General features: G+C 35.7%; 1 protein-coding gene across 1 annotated transcript; it reads left to right on the forward strand.

Annotated features, from left to right (window-relative positions):
- Positions 1 to 2,063: 2,063 nt before the first annotated feature.
- LOC111869118 (hydroxyacyl-coenzyme A dehydrogenase, mitochondrial) lies at positions 2,064 to 9,989 on the forward strand (the record flags this gene model as incomplete). Its single annotated transcript, XM_023860339.2, is given in 4 exon segments — positions 2,064 to 2,201; positions 5,613 to 5,775; positions 7,792 to 7,908; positions 8,912 to 9,989. Coding segments are annotated over 4 exon segments (552 nt in total), but the record flags the coding sequence as incomplete, so codon positions are not given.
- Between the last annotated feature and the right edge of the window lie 1,266 nt (positions 9,990 to 11,255).

Below are 11,255 nucleotides of genomic sequence, written 5' to 3' on the forward strand. Positions count from 1 at the left end.
GTGCATTTTCAATAAAATTATGATCTGAAAGGTCTCACTAGAGTTACTATGTATGGGTGGATTACAGTGAAATAAGTAGCATGGCCAGTACTGATGTTGATAACTGCAATGATTTCCTTTTGAAATTTCAGCAAGCCTTATTACACTAATATTTAATAATTCATTATTATGCTAAAACAAATGCTGCATTGAGAAGTTGCAATAAAATTATTCTTTGTACTTCTATGTGGGAAAACAGTTATGCAGATGGTGCCTGACCTAAGAATTAATACTTTCAACTTATTTAGTTTATAATATACAGTAGATGTAGCTCATGTATGGGAATACATGGCAGTTGCAGTTAACAGTTTTGTTGTGAGAATACTACGGTTATATTTAAATTACGAGGGTAAGTCAGTAAGTAAGTTACAAATGGATGTAGAACTTAAACAAATAAGAGTACTGATTTGAAAAATGCTTTTATTTCTCAACGTAATCTCTCTGTACATTAAGGCACTTGTCCCATCGTTTTACAAGCCCCTGAAAACCAGCAGCATAAAATTGTATGTATGTATGTATCCATGGAGAATAAGTTGTATGCATTTTAGACCTTCCTACCATGGCCTATCCAATGAATAGAAAATACTATGGAATTGGCATAATAGCAACAAAGTTGCAGTGTGTAGCTGGATTGTGTATGTCATCCAGTTGCAGTACAAATTTCATGTAAAATGCACAGTCATCCTGCAAACCTGTTCTGAAACAGGTGTCTCCAGCTTAGTACTATCTTGTGGCGGCAGACTAGTTCTTATGTGAAAAAATGGAAATACATGTTACGTTTGAAATTTATTGCAGAGACATATCCCATCTCTGCCAAAAGAAGCTCTTGAAATGTTGGCGACTTCAGCAGTTGGATTCCTAATACATTTTATACTTTCATCAGAGTTTTACCGTTAACATACAAAAACAATGGAGACAGTTTTCTGAAGATATTAGGGACACTATTATGTTTAGTGGGGGGCATGCAGTAGCGTAGTTGATTGAGGGGCTATGCTACAAGCCGGAAGGTCGCGGGTTCAAATCCCGATTAGGTCATTGGATTTTTTTCTATTAACCTAATCCTTCCAGTTGCACTATGGCCCTGGGGTCGACTCAGCCTCTAACAGAAATGAGTACCAGGAATTAATTAAATAATTTTCTTGGCGTAAGACTGACAACCTTACCACCATCTTTGAGTCGATTGTCTAGATACTGTGGGACCGTCAATGTCTCACAACCGTATGGGCCTTCACGGCCTCTTACAGGGATAGCTTTACTTTACTTTTTATTGTGTTTAGTGGCAATCTAAATAAAAACAATATGTTAGTAGTAAAAAATTTAACCCAGATGAGTAAACTCTTTCACTATAAACTTACAGAAGAAACGAACATAACATTCAAACTCAGTGTAAGGAAAGAGAAAAGAAATTTTGGCCTGACATAGGAGCAGATGTTGGAAGTAGAATCCCAGAAGATGTATAGTTTGTCCTAAATTCCAGATATATCATAGATGGGGGGTGATGATAGGCTTTATCATCTGACTGCAATAATTCTTGGAAAAAAGTATACAGGAAGCCGGGCTGGTGCCAGAGCTGTTCTGAGTATGGAAGAGAAAAATTCTGGCTTCTCCTACAATTTAAACCCCTGTAGACCCTGCAGCCAGCTTTATTACTGAAAACGTATCACATTTTATATTTAATAGTGATAGTGATATAGTGCAAGTTTTCCTGGAAATATGAAGATTATGTAAGAAAATTCTAGTCCTTAGGTACTCATGGTTGCAGCATAATATCTAGCTTCAGCTTTTGGGACTAGGCTATGTCAAGTGTTGAAGGTTTTCCAACCTTTGGTGAAACTTTCAATTGCCATCTTGCTCTTCCCAAAATTATCACCACTGAAGAAAACGCTGGAAAATGCTCAACGTTTGACCCAGCCTAGTCTTAAATCAAAGCCATGCATGTAAGAAAGTTGGAATGAAGGTTTCTTCAAATGAAAGAACGGTATATGCTCCAAACTTAATTTCTTGATTTCATATATTTTTATCAGATTGCACCTGAACATGCAATTTTTGCTTCAAACACTTCAGCATTGTCTATCCAAGAGATTGCTTCTGTAACAAAAAGGAAAGACAGATTTGGTGGTTTGCATTTCTTCAATCCTGTGCCTGTAATGAAACTACTAGAGGTAAAGTTAAACTATGTGAACTTTCTTAAAACATTACTGGTATCTAATCTAACATACACATAATTTTCATTTTCTGTGTCTGTGTACGATATGAGGGGAAGAAAGACATCTTAATATCTACTTTTATTAACTGTGTGTAATTCTTAATCAGATATTTTCATTATAACTAAACTGTTGCAAATCTGTAATCTATGCATAAGTAACTGTGATTTTTACAATGAACAGAATTTACTCATGTAATTGCTTGGATTGCATAAACTGTCCCATCGGAATGAGGAGTAGGAAATAAGATATTTTGCTGTCATATAGAAGCCTCTCCCTTACTATGTCATGACATCTGTTTTTGCAATCTCACACCATTACCCTCTCAGCATCACAATGAACCGATTACCTGCCTTTGTAATGAAGTGAGTCACTACTGAATTGAATGTATTTTGTCTTGAAACAACATTCATGAATTTTAATCATCATTCTCAATCTTATCTTCATTATTACATGTTCTCATTAACTGTTCTCACTGCAGCCTTCAGTATTTATCTCTATCCCTCTGTTAATTACTGGAAGGAGGATGAAAATGAAAAAAGGTTCATGCTCAAGATACAGATTGGGAGGACATTGTTAAGCTATGAGAAAATAAAATAACTGCTATTCCTGCATACCAATGCAAGTTTATATGGGGATGAAAGGCCAGTAAATATTTTAAAATTTCATTATCACGTGACCATTTTCATATTATAATGGGAAACACACTACTTTCTCACTTTTATCTTAATGTAAAATACTGTACAAATATGATGCACAATTATGTAGGTATATATGATATTAATTTTCTTCTATGAATCTGATTATAACACTAAATATAGAACCAATAGTCCATAGGAAAGGAAATGCAATATCACCTAAGACAAAGGTCATGCACCAAAACCTTTAGTGACATGGAAAATGAAAATTATATATGTACTGAACTAATATACTGTATATAAATAGTTTTTAATGTCTTAATTATATATGTACTGAACTAATATACTGTATATAAATAGTTTTTAATGGCTTATTAATGAAAACACTGTGAATAAAATGACTAATTTTAGAATATCTATTTAAAAGAGAATAAAGTGATTTAGAGTCAGTTTCAGCAGAAATGTGGGCTAAAACCGTTTTATATATAGGTAAGTGCTTTAAATCTGGACAAGAGCAAAATATTTTGTTTCATTTGGTTTAGGCACATCATAATGTATGACTGTACAAAACAGAACTGAATATACCTGACTGTCTCATAGCCAAGAGATTAAACATTACCATTAATGATTAAGCCAGACTTTAAATGAAAGATCCAACATAATTCTGATTATTAAGTTAAGGAATCAGATGATATAGCATTAAGCTGCTGGCCTCCTACACCAAAGACTGCAGAAAAATGACAATCTGTGAAATTTTGCTTTCCGTTAGGGAAAACTGCACTTCACTCTTCAAGTCGCGGCAAACATTCACGCGGTTTTCTTTTTGGTCATCTCCGAGCAAGCGAGGAACAAATTTTGCGGACACCCGTCTCATGTGCAAACCTTCAGTTAAAATTCGCTGGACCGTGCTCCATGAGATGTTCGTTTCNAGGCCCAAGATCAGCTGGACTTTGTGCAGAATTTTCTGCTCAGCTTCCCATGGCCCTTACCTCTTTCAAAAGCAACAAATTTCTGAATTTAAGGATCTGAAGTATCCACTGTGATTCAGAGCCCTGTTAAAGCATATGAAGGGGGACCCAAAAATAACCGGAAACGACCTGTTGCGCGCGCGTGCTTTGTAGTTACGAGTTGTGCTGCTAGGTGGTGTTAGCTGGGGGTCTCCCGCGACTGTTAGTGAGCTGGCGTCAGTCTGAGTTAAGTGGTTTGTCTGTGGTGCTCTGTTGTGTGCGTTCCTGTTTCAACCCTTTGGCGATTAGTGAGATGGCCGACCAGAAGGAACAAAGAGTGTGCGTGAAATTTTGCTTTCTGTTAGGGAAAACTGCACTTCACTCTTCAAGTCGCGGCAAACATTCACGCGGTTTTCTCTTTGGTCATCTCCGAGCAAGCGAGGAACAAATTTTGCAGACACCCGTCTCATGTGCAAACCTTCAGTTAAAATTCGCTGGACCGTGCTCCATGAGATGTTCGTTTCCTCAGAAAGTTGGTCAATGGTCTTTCGACGATCTTCATCAATTTCACGCACACTCTTTGTTCCTTCTGGTCGGCCATCTCACTAATCGCCAAAGGGTTGAAACAGGAACGCACACAACAGAGCACCACAGACAAACCACTTAACTCAGACTGACGCCAGCTCACTAACAGTCGCGGGAGACCCCCAGCTAACACCACCTAGCAGCACAACTCATAACTACAAAGCATGCACGCACAACAGGTCGTTTCCGGTTATTTTTGGGTCCCCCCTCGTACAACAAATTAATATATTCAAATGTTGACTGTCACACAAGATGGAGAAAAGGATAAAGAAGTTAAAGTTTCTAACTTTTCAGAGTAAAAGGCCTCATCAGTAAAACCTTTAAGCAATCAGAAGTCTGAAAATGTACTAAAACATTTATAGTAGCCTAACTTTACTAATTATTTTATATTGGAATGAGATTCACATAATAGAAGCAGAAGGTTACGCTAGAAAGAATTACATATTCTGGAATTAAATTTGTGAGATAGCAGCAAAATAAACTTGAATGGACTGTAAAAGAAAAGAAGACTTACACTAAAAGAACTAAAAGCAGAATCCAAATTGGACAAAATTTTGAAATGTAAAATCAGCTCATTCAGCATGTCAACAGAATATAAAGACTTCCTTTGGGAATTTTTTAATAGTTTGCTATTACAAAAATTACAAACCACATGGGCCAAGACAACAAGGAAGACCTTTGATGAGACTGTTAGATGAATGAGGTCAGAATGGCTCAACAAGTTTCTTATCTCCTTGAACATGATGATGATGATGATGATGATGATGGTTTATGCAATATTTGACACATAGGAGTAATTTTTTTACACGAGTTCAAGCAAATTTTCTAATTGTGTAAAGTTGACTTACTTACTGCTAAACAAAATCACACCAAAATATTTTGAAATTCTGTATTCACTGAACGAAGTATTTCTTTTCACTCTTGTTGAAGACAGTGAAGAATTCTTTCAGACATTTTTAATAAGTATGGGTAAATTTAATTTTTACTATTGCCTAGTAAAAGATATAGGTATCTGTGTACAGTTTCACTGGACATTTCTCTGCAGCATGCTAATTTAAGATTCAAGTCTGTCTCAATTGTTAATTTGTATTGAACATTATGTAAGCTTGTAAAATTGTCACACATTTAGAAAATATTTACGGTTTCTGACATACTCAGCAATATGACTAAATATGACAATGACACACTCTTTTGGCAAGGTAATCCGTACTCCAGAAACGTCTGATGAAACATATGGGAAGATGATGGCTTGGGGTAACACTATTGGGAAGACAACGATAACATGCAAGGACACCCCTGGCTTTGTGGTCAACAGGCTGTTAGGTCCATACTTAAATGAAGCCCTTAAAATGTTGGAGAGGGGTGAGTGCACTTACTCAACCATTTATGCAATTTATTTAATTTAATTTATTCTTATATTCAAGTAGATCCAATTACAGGGCAAGAAACAAGTTCAGACACCATTGGATATAGAATGTGTCAAAAATCAAAACAAATGTTCCAACCAATCACTGGAACAAGTCAAAATAACATAATATAAAACATAGACAACACAGTCACTAAACATAATAAAATGTGACTATAACAACACTAGACAAAAACATGTTAACCATTTATCTTATAAAATTCATCCAGTTTATAAAGACAATGCATATGAAAGGATATCATCAATAAACAATACAATATCAAATATTTTGTTACATCACTCACACATCAAAAGAAACACTATAGAAACATCTAACATGCATCAACAATAAATGGAATAAATAACTTCTCTCAGAAGTGTATTAAATAACTATTATGGTAAAAAATACATTCATAAATAAATAAATAAATTCATAAAATAACAAGAGATTCTATGTCAAAATAAATAAAAGTTATAGTTGGTATGGATGCAGATCTAAAGTAGATGATTATTAATATATTTTTAGTTAATAGGACTTGTTAAGGTTAATTTTAGATACTATTTATAAGAACCAAGATCACCCCTTGTGTTCCATTCATAATATTCATTTAAAGAATAAAGTGAACCAGCAAGAAGAAACTCTTTTAGAGCCTGTTTGAATTTAGTAATATCATTTAATACAAGTATTATCTCTCTTTTGCATTATTCTAGTCAGGATGCACAAATGATGGGAAGGAAAATATTGTTTTGTTTGCACAGTGAACTTCCTTTATGGGAATGACTCAGTGTAATGAAGCAAGACTCTTGTATTTTAGCGTCCTGTTGCACTGATTCGTATCCATAATGTGTATATATTAACCATCTTTTAATGCATACAATTTCACTTGTCACTTCTCACTACATGTTTTGGCATCATTCTGCCATCCTCAGGTGTATTAATCATGTTAAACCATTACACACATTTTATATCATTTTATAAATGGACACTTGATGGCAGGCAGTGCAATGGTTTAACGTGATTAATACACCTGAGGATGGCAGAATGATGCCGAAACATGTAGTGAGAAGTGACAAGTGAAATTGTATGCACTAAAAGATGGTTAATATATACACATTATGGATACGAAGCAAGACTGGTTATTTAAATTTCAGAATCAGTGAAATATATTTTATTATAGTTTCCTTCTCTCACTCTCCTCTCCCAGTTCAATAGTTGAGAAGGAGGTTTAAGTTCTTGTATGTAAGGAATTTGTTGCATATAAAATAATCAGCTTCAGAAGTGACGGTAAATGTTCAGATTTACAGAAATAACAAGGAATTAGTTTCAATACAGTAGTAGTTAAAATATAATAATATTTTGTGTTGTTGAGATAATAAGAAATTCTGATTGATTATGCAGTCATAAAAATTACTGTTTGAGGTGAGAGGAAGGATCAAAAGTACTGATTCTTTCATCTCTGAATAATGATGCAAAACAGGAATAAAACGAAGATGTGAAAGCTGTATTTCTGGATTATGTCCCAGTTTTATTCTGGTAGATGGGGCATGAACATTTTTTGCAAGAACATACTGACACCATCAGCATTAGCTTCCTTTCAGTGCCACATCTGCCAGTTTACAAGATTGTGTCACAATCTAAAGTCCACAGTAGGATCTTCACTGCCATGAAAAACTTGAATCTTATATGGTAAAACTGTTCGGAGAGATGTGAAGTATTTTCTCTTCAATTTTGGGGCAAATAATGCAAAGAGAGAAATAATACATGCAGGTAAATACTATATTAAATTCGTGTTTCTTTATTCTATTGCAGTTCAGATTGTGTGAACTTCTTACAAAAAATGTGAAGTCAATTGGCCAGATTAGTTTATTTTCTTTTAGACTATAGACAAAAATAATATTCCTGAAAATATGATTTAACATGCAATAGTATATACAGTAACTGGGTTTAATTGTGTGACATTTGTTTATGACAGGTGTTGCAACTGCGCAGGATATAGACACTGCTATGAAACTTGGAGCTGGTTATCCAATGGGTCCATTTGAGTTGATGGATTATATTGGTCTTGACACACACAAGATTGTAGCAGATGGTAAATTCATTTTTTTAGCTCTTTTCCTAGGGATAAGGAACCGGAATAGCAAAGTCAGTATAGCAACTGGCTATGGGCTAGACAACCAAAGGGTCAGAGTTTGAGTCCCTGTAGGGTCAAGAATTTTCTCTTCCCCACGTTGTCAAGACTGGCTGTGGGGTCCATCCAACCTCCTATCCAATGGGTACTGGGGGCTTTTTCCTCGGGGGTAAAGCGACTGGTGCGTGAAGCTGACCACTCACCTCCAGCTAGTGCCGAGGTCATGAAAATGTGGATTTATACACCCACTCCCCTTATGCCTTCATGGCATAGTGCTTAGTTAGTTAAGCACAGGGACAACTGTACCTTCACCTTTTCCTAGGGATAAAACAGCAGAAGTATGAATCTGTCCTCTCACCTCCATCTAATGTTAAGAACAAGAATGTGTAGAGCTTTACCTCTTCACCCCCTATATGCTTTCAGAACATTGTGCTTAGGCACAGAGACAACTTTAGTTTACCCTTTCTTATTAGATTTACAGAGGTATTATATAAGGATTCAGAGGCTTACCAGACTATACTATCAACTGTATGTCCTAGTGGCTACAAATTTCAGATAAATATTTCTTAATTCTGAATTTTGTACTTAGCAAACTGTTATTAAGCTTAATTTTGTTATTCTTATATATCTTTATTATGCTCATAAATTATTAACATCAAACCCCAGCAAAATTAATAGCTTCCGATAGAGGGTAAATTGTATTTTGCTGCAACAGAGTTAAATATTTACAGCTTTGATATAAATTTCTCCACCTGCAGTCCATCAAATCATTGTTTTATGTTCGATCAATTTAGAGAAAGTCTAATAAATTGTGTATCTGTGATTGCAAAGGGCTGTTGTTTGTATAATGACATGAATGTTGACATATTAAGTTGCTTAAATGAGGAACATAAGGGCAATAAATTATTGCTTGTGTGTGTAGAACATAACAAATGGGTGATCATTATAATGTTATTTTTTTTAGGTTGGCATAGAAAGTTCCCAAATAGCCACACTTTCAGACCAAGTGAAATTTTGGAGACGATGGTGGCAGAAGGAAAGCTGGGTGTAAAGTCTGGAGAAGGCTTTTACAAATATGACAAATCTTCCAAACTGTAACATGTGAAGGATAAAATCCAGCAAGTAAATACTTTTTGAAACCTTCTAAAACCCCTTGAGGTTATTAGAAGTCAAAGAAAAAAAACAGAAGTATAAATTAAAAGATTAATGATTCTGGAGTCTTCTTAACCTCGAGTGAAAAGGAATTTGGAGTTTCAAAGTAACTTTTATCGCAAGTCTAGTAGTAAATTCTGAGAATTCATGTATTCATGCCCTTCATGATGATGTTCCTGCACGAACTTGGGTGACCTGACTGGGCATACAACATGTGCTCTTGCATAGAGTTGCAACTCTCATGGTCAACAAAAATGTATTCAACAAACGATTTTGGTCATTCATCCACTCTAAAATTAAACTCTGGCATTGTAATCAAGAATTTACTGACTTTGTTCATTATCTATGGGATGTACGAGATGGGGATACCATTATAAATTAGTGGTTCTTTTGACTGTCCATCATGGACAATATCTAGTTTTCGTCCATCGCTTCAGTAATAGAAACAAACATAAAATCTTATGAATGTCCATATGTTATGCATACCATAAAGAAGAACAGAATGAAGATGGTACTTCACTATGTCTATTCTGAGATGTGCCTATAACATCCATTTTATAACCTGGGAAAGAAACACATCTAGAAAAAGTTAAGCCATCTAAGAGAACTGAGTAATAACAGAAGTGTGTCTAGGTTTATGCTGGGAGGGAAGTGTGTAATAACAGAAGTGTGTCTGGGTTTATGCTGGGAGGGAAGTGTGCGATAACAGAAGTGTGTCTGGGTTTATGCTGGAGGGAAGTGTGTAATAACAGAAGTGTGTCTAGGTTTATGCTGAGAGGGAAGAAGAAAAATGAGTATTCTTCCAGAGCAGTATAAATGACCCTGTGTGAAAGAGTGACATATCATCTGTAGTGACATCAACTGATCAGTAAATTGCAAAACAATATCAACATCATCTTTCATTTCTTGCAATTTATATTAATTGTGTGAATTTGAGTTATTCTGTTATAAATATACGTTTTCCATGTAAAAATATATTCTGTTAGAGAAGTTAACATACAGTAGCTTCCAAAGAAGTGAATTCTGTTTCACAAACTGGTGCCTTTTTCATATTAATCTTATTTCATGCGCAGTAAATTCCCTGTTAGCCAGTACCCAAACATCTGGAATTCTCATCCAACTGGGAAAAATTTACAAATACTGGATATCACCAGATAATCTTGTAATTAATTACAAAATGTGTTACCATTTTAATTGTGTTATAATATAAACTATATATCATGTGAGAGAAGAAAAGTGTATATTATAAAGTTATTGTGGTATGTCAAGCAACAAAAATGAACATTTCACAAAGTACAGTATGTTCAATATCCAACCGACTGCTGCTGCCTCATTATGGTTATGGCTGATCTGTGTTTGTTAGCAAGTGGCAGCACCTACAAAAACAGTAACTGGATCTGAACCTTAAATTTATAAGAAAATCTGTACTGACATGCTCCACCCACCCACCCACCTGTATACAATTTTGCATATATTCTCTTCATCTGCTGCATGTGAACAGAGATTTAATTCAGAATCTTCGCAACAGAACTTCCACCATATGCCAAGAATGACAAGATCTGTTTAATGTAATTAGTAGCCTGATATATGATCTTCAGCTCAATGGTAATCCCCAGTGTTTTGTAGGCTCGGTTATTAATTCCAGGGGTAGCAGTCGCCTAAATAAAGAGCAGAAGCCTCTGGGCTCTGTGTATATCCCATACATGAAGGGTGTTTGAAAGAAGTTCAAACATACAGAAAATTTATATAACTTTAGGACGATCTTCAAAACTAAACACATTCTTAGGAGTTTAATCATGACAGCCAGGTCAGAAAGAGATCTGCAGTAGATAGTATAGTGAGTCTATAGCATTCCCTGTGAATGTGGCAGAAGCTACATTGGTGAAATAGGCAGACCTCTAGGCATGCAGCTCCATGAACAGAGGCATAGCCTCAAAGAGGGTCTTCTAGAACAAATCAAAATTAGCCCAAGATGCCTATGAAGAGGATCACAGGGTAGGCTGGGCTAAAGCTGGGAGTTTGGGAATTGAAAGTAACAGCAGGTATAGGTCGCTCCATAGCTCAAGTTGTTAGTCACTGGCTTCCCAGCGGGGCGGCCGGGTTCGATCCCGGGTCTGGTCAAGTGGGATTTATGGTGGACAAAGTGGCGCTGGGGC

This window comes from Cryptotermes secundus, unplaced genomic scaffold (assembly GCF_002891405.2).
Source record: "Cryptotermes secundus unplaced genomic scaffold, Csec_1.0 scaffold578, whole genome shotgun sequence".
Taxonomy (NCBI): Eukaryota; Metazoa; Arthropoda; class Insecta; order Blattodea; family Kalotermitidae; genus Cryptotermes; species Cryptotermes secundus.